We start from the raw sequence: 10,692 nt of genomic DNA on the forward strand, positions 1-10,692 counted from the left end.
GAGGCCTTGCAAACAGTGGGGTAAGACGTTCATCAGTTCACGTGGCCATTCACACAGACTGTGATAGGTGGTTCCTGTACGGAAAAGGTTTGTACCTCACGGATAACTGTACATATATCACTGAGAATGTGCTAAAATTCCAGAGCTTACATTCCTCAGTTAGGTCGTTTATTTTATAACCACCTAACCTGTTTCGAATAGGTAACGGAAACTGGTATCTGTATGACTGTTAATTCAGATATAGCCTCGAAAGACTCCAACTCCTTTTCTCATACTCGGCTGGCGTCGTTGGAGTTTCAACGCTTACAGTGCTAATTTCATACTCAACCAATGTCCAGGCCGACTGTCGTTGTCATCGAACAAGTCTCGTGCAAGTAAAAGACACCAACCTAAAACCCTGCTTTCCACACCCACCGCACTGCCACTGTTATGTCCTTAGTCGATTTGGAATAGGGTTAAAACGAAATAGGCAAAGCCTAAGACCGAACATAGTGTGTATCCCTAGGGTATCTATACTGTTTTAGGCAAATTAAAAATAAAATGTTATCTACATTTTACAACAGCCAAAATAGTAAACAAAGAATGTGTCAAATGTGTATTTGTGTTGTTGCATGAAGAATTAAAAGGAGGGCAACAGGGGAAAAAATAATAATTTTGGAAGTCATTGATTTATCTAGTTATTTATTTATTTGATTGATGCTTTATGCCGTATTCAAGAATATGTCCCTTTATATGACGGCGGTCAGCATTATGGCGAGAGGAAACGAGGCAGAGCATGGGGGAAACCTACGACCATCAGCAGATTGCAGACCTTCAGACATATAGTCGGAGAGGAAGAGAAGTCATTGAAATGTGATGCTGGATTTGTAGTAAATGTATGGCATGTATGATACAAACTTAGTGAAAACATAGATCCTTGGCATTGAAATAAGAATCCGTTGTAGACTGTGCATACTGGTAACATCCATGTTAAGCTAGCACCTCCTGTATAAATCAGTCTGGATTGTCTTAAACTTGTGTGGCCTTATACACCAACAGTGATTACTGTCCATGCTCTGACAGGAAACTATGATATCTTTAATTTGCACGTTAATGTTCATTTTTATATACAGAGAGCATAGGTGAACTACATGTATGAATAAAGTTGAAGAATGTGCTGCAAAACCTGTAACTTTCTTATAGACTGGATTGGTAGATAGCTGCTTTAGAGATGTAATTCACGATACAAAATGACAGGTGGGCTATATGGGGAGTATTGTGAATGGTAGTGAGCAATTTTTATGTTAGACATAAAAAACCGTTGTGTAATTAGTTAAAAAAGAATTTGAAAAGAGGTAGCACATAAATTCCCTGCATGTGCAAATTGTATGCATTTACCTAAAGAGTTTGTAGTGAGAACATTGCAACCTCTGACCATGCTGACCATGTGGCATCAACCAAAGATACATATTACTCTACAACAGATACTTCATGAAAGGATGATGAACAAACATTTGTCTTTCAATCATTTAGACAGTTATGAAAATCGTTTGCATTGCTCATGCTATCCTTATGTGAATATACCATGGAAGGATGTGTTGCACTGTGATGGTTTGACAACGGTTTTCACACTTACCTGAACTTGATACTGGAATAGATTCAACACAAAAAAAAGATTTGGTTTTCAGAGTGATAGACAACGTAGTGCAAGAAGGATTTTTATAATGGACTCCAAAATAAATTTCATGCATTCCTTTTTTTTTCCCACAGAAACCTGAAACCTTCATTGAGGGGCATCTCGTGTTCACAGTAACCTGTATTAAGATGTTACCACTGTGTATTCTAGCTGATAGTGATATAGATGAAGAGGAACTGAAGCCTGTCATACTGAAGATCCAGAAAAAGTTACGCAAAGCTAAAAAGAGGAAAAGAGCCTCAGATTCTGTCAAATCTTATGATGGTTGTTTGTGCAATCAGCTGGAACCTCATAGATGTATTTCTGGCAGTGTGTCCAACCCCAGTGATTCTGGCACGCATGAGGATATGAAAGTGGCTGGTGAAGGCACTGACAGTGGACATACAACGAATGTGACATTACGTAACCTCAGGCTAGCTCAGTCTGATCGTGAAAAGGTTAAATCATCAGACGTTTACACCTGCTTGACTTGTACGTGTAACCATGCTTTTCTTGCAAAGCGTCAGAAGTTGACTATCAATGGAGAGTTCTCGAAAGAAAGAAACTCAATTCGCCGAACTTGTGATCGCAAAAACACTGAAAATACCTTTGTATGTGGAGCGTCTGTATCAGAGAGTGTGATCTCTGAACCTGAGGCTAATGCTGTTGAACCCTCTCACATCACCATCATAGACCCCAGCGAGCCTGCCAACCTGGTGGCCCTGGATTGTGAATTTGTAGGAGTAGGCCCTAGAAAAACCAGTGCTTTAGGTAAATATTGACTCTTTTCAGATATTTTGTTTTGCCTTTACATTTACCAGTCTGGTAATAATGTAGCCTTTTGTTGTAATTTTTGCTACATGGTAGACTTACTTGTGATATTCTATTTTAATACATGTAAAATAATCTTTAATGTAACCGTGGACATTTTGATGACTATCTTTATACTCGCTGATTGAGGAATAATATTTATTATTACATGTATTTACATTTGTCAGTCGTTTCATTGTTAAATGCTCTCTGAAAAGAAGTGTGAAGTTGTAAAGCTGTGTAGAGTTACTCTGCTTTAGTGATCACTCATATATCCTAAACTGAAGGACAGCACCTGGCTAATGTTTAAGTCTGCTGAAATACTATGATTTAAAGTATCTCAAACCGGCATTAAATATTTTCTTAGATTTTTTTTTTTCAACCCAGTAAGGTTTAGTGAAACTTCATCTTGACACAGCTTCAGCACATCTCCATTATCAAGAGCAAGATGATCTGTCCTGTTTACACTAGCTCTCTAACATTGAAGGTATTGGTATAGAATAGTCTAAGCAGTAGCCTGTGGCAGATATGAATTGTGGACTTTGGCAATGAAGGCCCAAGTGATAAATATAATTTTCTTGGAAAGTAGACATACTGGAAGAATATTTCTTCCACTGCTTGAACTGTTGATACAGTAGGCCTACTACACTGTATATCATTTACAAGGAATTCCAGCGACCCTGTTTAAATAGCCTGGCTGCAGATGCACAGCCAGCCACTTCTGGGTAATTCAGGGGGTTGTGCAGATGATTTTGACCCCAGTTAAATGTTTTCAAAATTGCAATAGGATTGTTGTACAACTACATGTATAGATTCATGGTCAATTCTGAGAGTGAGTGAGTGAGTGCTTGGGGTTTAACGTCGTACTCAGCAATTTTTCAGTCATATGACGACGAAGGAATCCTTAGGGTGCATGTACGTGTAATGTGCCTCCTTGTTGCAGGACGGATTTCCACCGCTCTTTTATTTAGTGCTGCTTCACTGAGACGACTTACCGAAGGCAAGTAAGCCGCCCTACCCGAGCCATTATACTGATACGGGTCAACCAGTCGTTGCACTATCCTCTTCATGCTGAACACCAAGCGAGGAAGTTACAACTTCCTCTTTTAAAGTCTTAGGTGTGACTCGATCAAGGATTGATCCTGGACCTGAAGCAGACGCTCTACCAACTGTGCTATTTAATTCTGAGAGAAATGGTAGATAAATCAAAGCACCACTGGGGCTGATGAAAGCATTCGATTGTCGCTGGATTTTATACTTCAGTTTTGTAGTGGTGGCTTCTAAGATGAAAGCAGTGCTGACCTAGTTTTCACAGACCTCAGAGAAGCATCTCGGCTTGAAGATGAGGTTTCAATAATTTTACTGTATTTTATAAAGTAAAACAGAAAAAAACATCCCTTGTATGCAAGAAAGACGAAGGAATAAATTTTAATGTCTTTGGTTGTAATAAATTCAGAGAGAAAAAAATTCTATCGTAGGATTTAATTAACTTTAAGCATTGCCTGGTGAGATGCCATCTTCTTATTCCCTTGAACCTTGGGCATCCCTAATGAATTTTGCTCTGACTGTGATATTTGTTATTTAGAAACTGCTGACGAAAGGCTAAAATGAATGACAAAAATGTATTTGTTGCTTTGGTCGAGATGGTATGCCGCTGTCTGACATAATTTCTGACACCATCGTTAAATATTGCACGGCATGTGAATCAAATGGTTTTACATCTATGGTGGTCCATAAATGACACAGACCTGCCTCTGAACCCATTGTGAAATGGCCCTTGGGCTGCATGTAGCTAAATACTTGTGAACGATCTCCAAGTGGTGCTTTATGCAGGAGTTTTGTGTTGTCATATGGCACTTCATGGAGTGCATGGGTAAAGGCTATACATCTCAGCTTAGGTGACTCAGTCTGATAGAAACGTGTTTGACTGGATAAATTTCTCAAGATGGCTGCCTCAGCTCACATCAGCCATTTGTACAGTAATGTCATTTTGTTCTACATGTTATTTGGTGAAATCTAATTAAAATACTAAAGTATGATACTTTTCAGAAAGCTTGAATATCCTTCTTTCGATAGAATTAAATTTTAGCCAGTTGCTGTCTTGTTCTTTAAAAAAAACACCTTTGCAGACTAACATTCAATCACCAACTTTGGATAACTGTTGGGGGTTGGGAATTGTGAGAATTTGATTGAAATGCTAATTTTATGGAAATGCTAATTTAGATTATTTGGGAAAATATTGTGCTTTATCTCTGATTGTCACAGATTGTGATTTTGGGATAATGATCTGCTTATCTGTATCCATTCTCAGGACGTTGTTCTATAGTGGATTTCCATGGCAATGTGATACTGGATATCTATGCCCTCCCCGATGAAGATATCACAGACTACAGAACCCGCTGGAGTGGAATTCGCAAAAAACACATGCTGTCTGCTGTGCCATTCAAGTGTGCCAGAGCAGCCATCCTCAGTGCTATAAAGGTATGTCTGAGCAGGTAGCATCCCAGCTGTCTTGTTTTGTTACCATCTTATGATAGGTATATGTTTGTGTCTGATTTATTGCTGTGTTGTCTCTGCTAGTAGTCTACTGTCTGAGTTCTGTCATTATCAGTGTGACTGCCTTAACACTACATCTGTGCTTGCCTGGCAGAGTGGTTCCTGGTTAATATAGCCGTTGACTCAAATGACGTGTCTGTGTTTTCTTCAGTAGAATGGTTTCTGGTTAATACAGCCATCGACCCAAAGGACATGTCTGTGTTTTCATCAGTAGAATGGTTTCTGGTTAATATAGCCATTGACCCAAAGGGCTTGTCTGTGTTTTCATCATTAGAATGGTTTCTGGTTAATACAGCCATCAACCCAAAGGACGTGTCTGTTTTTCATCAGTAGAATGGTTTCTGGTTAATATAGCCATTGACCCAAAGGGCGTGTCTGTGTTTTCATCATTAGAATAGTTTCTGGTTAATACAGCCATCGACCCAAAGGGTGTGTCTGTGTTTTCATCAGTAGAATGGTTTCTGGTTAATACAGCCATCGACCCAAAGGGTGTGTCTGTGTTTTCATCAGTAGAATGGTTTCTGGTTAATACAGCCATCGACCCAAAGGGTGTGTCTGTGTTTTCATCAGTAGAATGGTTTCTGGTTAATATAGCCATTGACCCAAAGGGTGTGTCTGTGTTTTCATCAGTAGAATGGTTTCTGGTTAATACAGCCATCGACCCAAAGGGTGTGTCTGTGTTTTCATCAGTAGAATGGTTTCTGGTTAATATATCTGTTGACCCAAAGGGCTTGTCTGTGTTTTCATCATTTGAATGGTTTCTGGTTAATATAGCCATCGACCCAAAGGACGTGTCTGTGTTTTCATCAGTAGAATGGTTTCTGGTTAATACAGCCATCAACCCAAAGGGTGTGTCTGTGTTTTCATCAGTAGAATGGTTTCTGGTTAATATAGCCATTGACCCAAAGGGCTTGCCTGTGTTTTCATCAGTAGAATGGTTTCTGGTTAATAAATCCGTTGACACAAAGGGCGTGTCTGTGTTTTCATCAGTAGAATGGTTTCTGGTTAATATATCTGTTGACCCAAAGGACGTGTCTGTGTTTTCATCATTTGAATGGTTTATGGTTAATATATCCGCTGATTCAAAGGGCGTGTCTGTGTTTTCATCAGTAGAATGGTTTCTGGTTAATAAATCCGTTGACACAAAGGGCGTGTCTGTGTTTTCATCAGTAGAATGGTTTCTAGTTAATATATCTGTTGACCCCAAGGGCTTGTCTGTGTTTTCATCATTTGAATGGTTTATGGTTAATATATCCGCTGATTCAAAGGGCGTGTCTGTGTTTTCATCAGTAGAATGGTTTCTGGTTAATAAATCCGTTGACACAAAGGGCGTGTCTGTGTTTTCATCAGTAGAATGGTTTCTAGTTAATATATCTGTTGACCCCAAGGGCTTGTCTGTGTTTTCATCAGTAGAATGGTTTCTGGTTAATATATCCGTTGACCCAAAGGGCGTGTCTGTGTTTTCATCATTTGAATGGTTTCTGGTTAATATATCCGTTGACCCAAAGGGCGTGTCTGTGTTTTCATCAGTAGAATGGTTTCTGGTTAATATAGCCATTGACCCAAAGGGCGTGTCTGTGTTTTCATCAGTAGAATGGTTTCTGGTTAATACAGCCATCAACCCAAAGGGTGTGTCTGTGTTTTCATCAGTAGAATAGTTTCTGGTTAATATATCCGTTGACCCAAAGGGCATGTCTGTTTTTCCATCATTTGAATGGTTTCTGGTTAATATATCTGTTGACCCAAAGGGCTTGTCTGTGTTTTCATCAGTAGAATGGTTTCTGATTAATATATCCATTGACCCAAAGGGCGTGTCTGTGTTTCCATCATTTGAATGGTTTGTGGTTAATATATCCGTTGACCCAAAGGGCGTGTCTGTGTTTTCATCAGTAGAATGGTTTCTGGTTAATATATCCGTTGACCCAAAGGGCATGTTTATGTTTTCATCAGTAGAATGGTTTCTGGTTAATACAGCCATCAACCCTAAGGTCGTGTCTGTTTGTCATAGAAGAATGGTTTTTGATTAGAATGGTTTCTTGTTATTTAAACCACGAATTGCATGGTGCAATGGTTTATTGCTGTAACTGTTCTCTAAAGGCATACTGAGCTTGTCTGGTGGTTTCGTGTGTAGACGTTTGCACTTGTACACAGAATTGTATTAGATTCTAATTTATCTGCTTATTACTGTTCATTCCTTTATGTTTTGTTTTTTGGTCTGGCAGGACAAAATTGTGATAGGTCATGCCCTTTTCAATGACTTTAACGTCCTCAACATCCAGCACCCATGGGGACATGTTCGTGACACTGCCAATTACAAGCCCCTGAGGATGAGGAGTAACCATGGTGATGGGCAGAGAGTGTCATTGAAGAGACTTACTAAGGCTTTATTAGGTAACTGTCTCCCTATTATATACTCTGTGTTGATTTTACCACAACTACAAAAAGTACAGCCACAGTGATCAACAGACATACGTAAATTTTGTGAAACATTAATACATTAGAATAATACATAATACTACATAACAGTAAATTAGAAATGGTACTTGTTGAGAGTTTAGAGCAAGGAAACAGGACTGGTTGGCCTGTGTCAGCACAATGTGACTGGGTGTAGTGTCATGTCCATTATGTTCGGCATGATTCTTGACTGACAGCAGCACTTTGGCTGCAGGGAGTTGCCCTGCCAGACGAAGAAACAATGTATGTGCACATACCTAATGACTACTCATCATCATATGACTGAGAAATTGTCAAGTATGACATAAACCCTGAGTATAAACCCTGGTAAGAGACCCACGACCATCCGCAGGTTGCTGAGAGACCATGCCACATACGGCCTGAGAGGAAGCCAGCACAAGCTGGACTTGAACTCGCAGCAGCCACATTGGTCAGAGGCTTCTGGGTCATTGCGTCGCACTGGCATGCTAATGGCCTCTGCTATGGAGGCCCCTAGACAGTTTTGTTTCATTCTTTTGTTACACCCAGAATCATAAGTTTATTTTCTGTATCCTTTTACACTTGGTAGACAGGGACATTCAAACTGGAGAGCATTGCTCAAGTGAAGATGCTCGTGCAGCGCTTGACCTCTACAAGCTTGTCCAATCAGAATGGGAAGAGATGTTATTGAGTAGGAAGGCGCGACGCTGTCATAGAACGGTGACTGTACCTCCCAGACAACGGTCGTTGGATAACTACAGCAAGTCCTACTTGGGGGATGAGTTCTGGCCGTCCCACCTATTTGAGCTCTCTGGTCATAGCCAAGCCTTATGACAGAAGTACTGGCTTCTTGTTATGTACTGTGTAAGCAGTAAGCTATTGTTAAGGATCTATGACCTCATATTTAAGTTTTACCAGATTGTGATTTATATCTGAAATCATCTTTTGTGTTGATGTTGTGAGAAATTTGTGAGAGATAAAGTTTGTGTTTTTTGAGGGAAGTGGTTGTATTATCTATTACTGTAACTATCATCATTGATATTATGTGGGATTGTTTACAGAGCTATTAAAATCAAGCCCTAACTAGTTTACATATAGATGTACCTTTGTCAGGCACCCGGTGGGCTGCTGTTACCTCCATGCCCTCCCTGGTTTCCTCTACCATAGCTCTGTCTGAGCTTTGGCGGGTACCTGGTGTGGTCCAGTGGTTACCACCAGGCTTTGCTTGATTTCCTCTACCACAGCTCTGTCAGAGTTTTGTCGGGCACTGCCAAGCTCTGTTTGGTTTCCTCTACCATAGCTTTGTCTGGGCTCTGTCGGGCACCCAGTGAGGTGCTGTGGTTACCTACAGGCCCTGCCTGGTTTCCTCTACCATAGCCCTGTCTGAGCTTTGTCAGGCACCTGGTGTGGTTCAGTGGTTTTTTCCAGGCTCTGCTTGGTTTCCTCTACCATAGCCATGTCTGAGCTTTGTCAGGCAGCTGGTGAGGTGCTGTGGTTACCTGCATGCTCTGCTTGATTTCCTCCACCCAAAACCCTATCTGAGCTTTGTCAGGCACCTGGTAAAGTGCTGTGATAACCTCCAGGCTCTGCTTGGTTTTCTCTACCATAGCCCTCTCTGAACTTTGTCGGGCACCTGGTGAAGTACTGTGGTTTCCTCTACCATAGCCTTGTCTGAGCTTTGTCGGGCACCTGGTGAAGTACTGTGGTTACCTCCAGGCACGGCTTGGTTTTCTCTACCTTAGCCCTCTCTGAACTTTGTTGGCCACCTGGTGAGGTGCTGTGGTTACCTCCAGGCTTTGCTTGGTTTCCTCTACCATAGCTCTGTCTGTGTTTTGTCAAGCACCTGGTCGGTTCCAGTGGTTACCTCCAGGCTTTGCTTGGTTTCCTCTACCATAGCTCTGTCTGTGTTTTGTCAAGCACCTAGTGAGGTGCTGTGGTTACCTCCAGGCTTTGCTTGGTTTCCTCTACCATAGCTCTGTCTGAGCTTTGTCGGGCACCTGGTGAGGTGCTGTGGTTACCTCCAGGCTCTGATTGGTTTCCTCTACCATAGCCTTGTCTGAGCTTTGTCGGGCACCTGGTAAAGTGCTGTGGTTACCTCCAGGCTTTGCTTGGCTTACTCTACCATAGCTCTGTCTGAGTTTTGTTGGGCACTGCAATGCTCTGTTTGGTTTCCTCCACCATGGCCCTGGCTGACCTTTGTCAAGCACCTGGTGTGGTCCAGTGGTTACTTCCAGGCTCTGCTTGGTTCCCTCTACCATAGCCATGTCGAGCACCTGGTGAGGTACTGTGGTTACCTCCAGGCATGGCTTGGTATCCTCTACCTTAGCCCGCTCTGAGCTTTGTCGGGCACCTGGTGAGGTGCTGTGGTTACCTCCAGGCTTTGGTTTCCTCCACTCATAATACTGTCCAAGCTTGTCAAGCACCTGGTCGGTTCCAGTGGTTACCTCCAGGCTTTGCTTGATTTCCTCTACCATAGCGCTGTCTGGGCTTTGTCAGGCACCTGGTGGGGTGCTGTGGTTACCTCCAGGCTCTGCTTGGTTTCCTCTACCATAGCCCTCTCTGAGCTTTGTCGATACCTGGTGAAGTGCTGTGGTTTCCTCTACCATGGCCTTGTCTGAGCTTTGTCGGGCACCTGGTGAGGTGCTGTGGTTACCTCCAGGCATTGCTTGGTTTTCTCTACCTTAGTCCTCTCTGAGCATTGTCGGGCACCTGGTGAGGTGCTGTGGTTACCTCCAGGCTTTGCTTTGTTTCCTCCACTCGTAACACTGTCCAAGCTTGTCAAGCACCTGGTCAGTTCCAGTGGATACTGCCAGGTTTTGCTTGGTTTCCTCTACCGTAGCCCTGTCTGAGCTTTGTCGGTCACCTGGTGAGGTGCTGTGGTTACCTCTAGGCTTTACTTGGTTTCCTCTACTACAGCTCTGTCTGAGTTTTGTCGGCACCTAGTGAGGTGCTGTGGTTACCTCTAGGCTTTGCTTGGTTTCCTCTACCATAGCCCTGTCTGAGCTTTGTCGGACACCTGGTGAGGTGCTGTGGTTACCTCTAGGCTTTGCTTGGTTTCCTCTACCATAGCCCTGTCTGAGTTTGTTCGGACACCTGGTGAGGTGCTGTGGTTACCTTTAGGCTTTGCTTGGTTTCCTCTACCATAGCCCTGTCTGAGTTTGTTCGGACACCTGGTGAGGTGCTGTGGTTACCTCTAGGTTTTGCTTGGTTTCCTCTACCATAGCCCTGTCTGAGTTTTG

At 42.3% G+C, this 10,692-nt stretch overlaps 1 protein-coding gene across 1 annotated transcript; it reads left to right on the plus strand.

The window, feature by feature from the left end:
* Positions 1-10: 10 nt before the first annotated feature.
* On the plus strand, positions 11-8,527 carry LOC135462126 (apoptosis-enhancing nuclease-like). The gene is made up of 5 exons (XM_064739493.1): positions 11-87; positions 1,750-2,425; positions 4,776-4,945; positions 7,243-7,411; positions 8,043-8,527. Exons 2-5 carry the CDS (start codon positions 1,804-1,806, stop codon positions 8,285-8,287), a joined length of 1,206 nt encoding a protein of 401 aa, XP_064595563.1. The 5' UTR covers positions 11-87; positions 1,750-1,803; the 3' UTR covers positions 8,288-8,527.
* The last annotated feature ends 2,165 nt before the right edge of the window (positions 8,528-10,692 follow it).

This window comes from Liolophura sinensis, chromosome 1, assembly GCF_032854445.1.
Source record: "Liolophura sinensis isolate JHLJ2023 chromosome 1, CUHK_Ljap_v2, whole genome shotgun sequence".
Classification (NCBI taxonomy): domain Eukaryota; kingdom Metazoa; phylum Mollusca; class Polyplacophora; order Chitonida; family Chitonidae; genus Liolophura; species Liolophura sinensis.

Coding starts and splice junctions, on each gene's coding strand:
- LOC135462126 (XM_064739493.1), top strand. CDS start 1,804: ATGTTACCACTGTGTATTCTAGCTGATAGTGATATAGATGAAGAGGAA. Junction 2,426..4,775: donor TAGAAAAACCAGTGCTTTAG/GTAAATATTGAC, acceptor ATCCATTCTCAG/GACGTTGTTCTATAGTGGAT. Junction 7,412..8,042: donor ACTTACTAAGGCTTTATTAG/GTAACTGTCTCC, acceptor TACACTTGGTAG/ACAGGGACATTCAAACTGGA.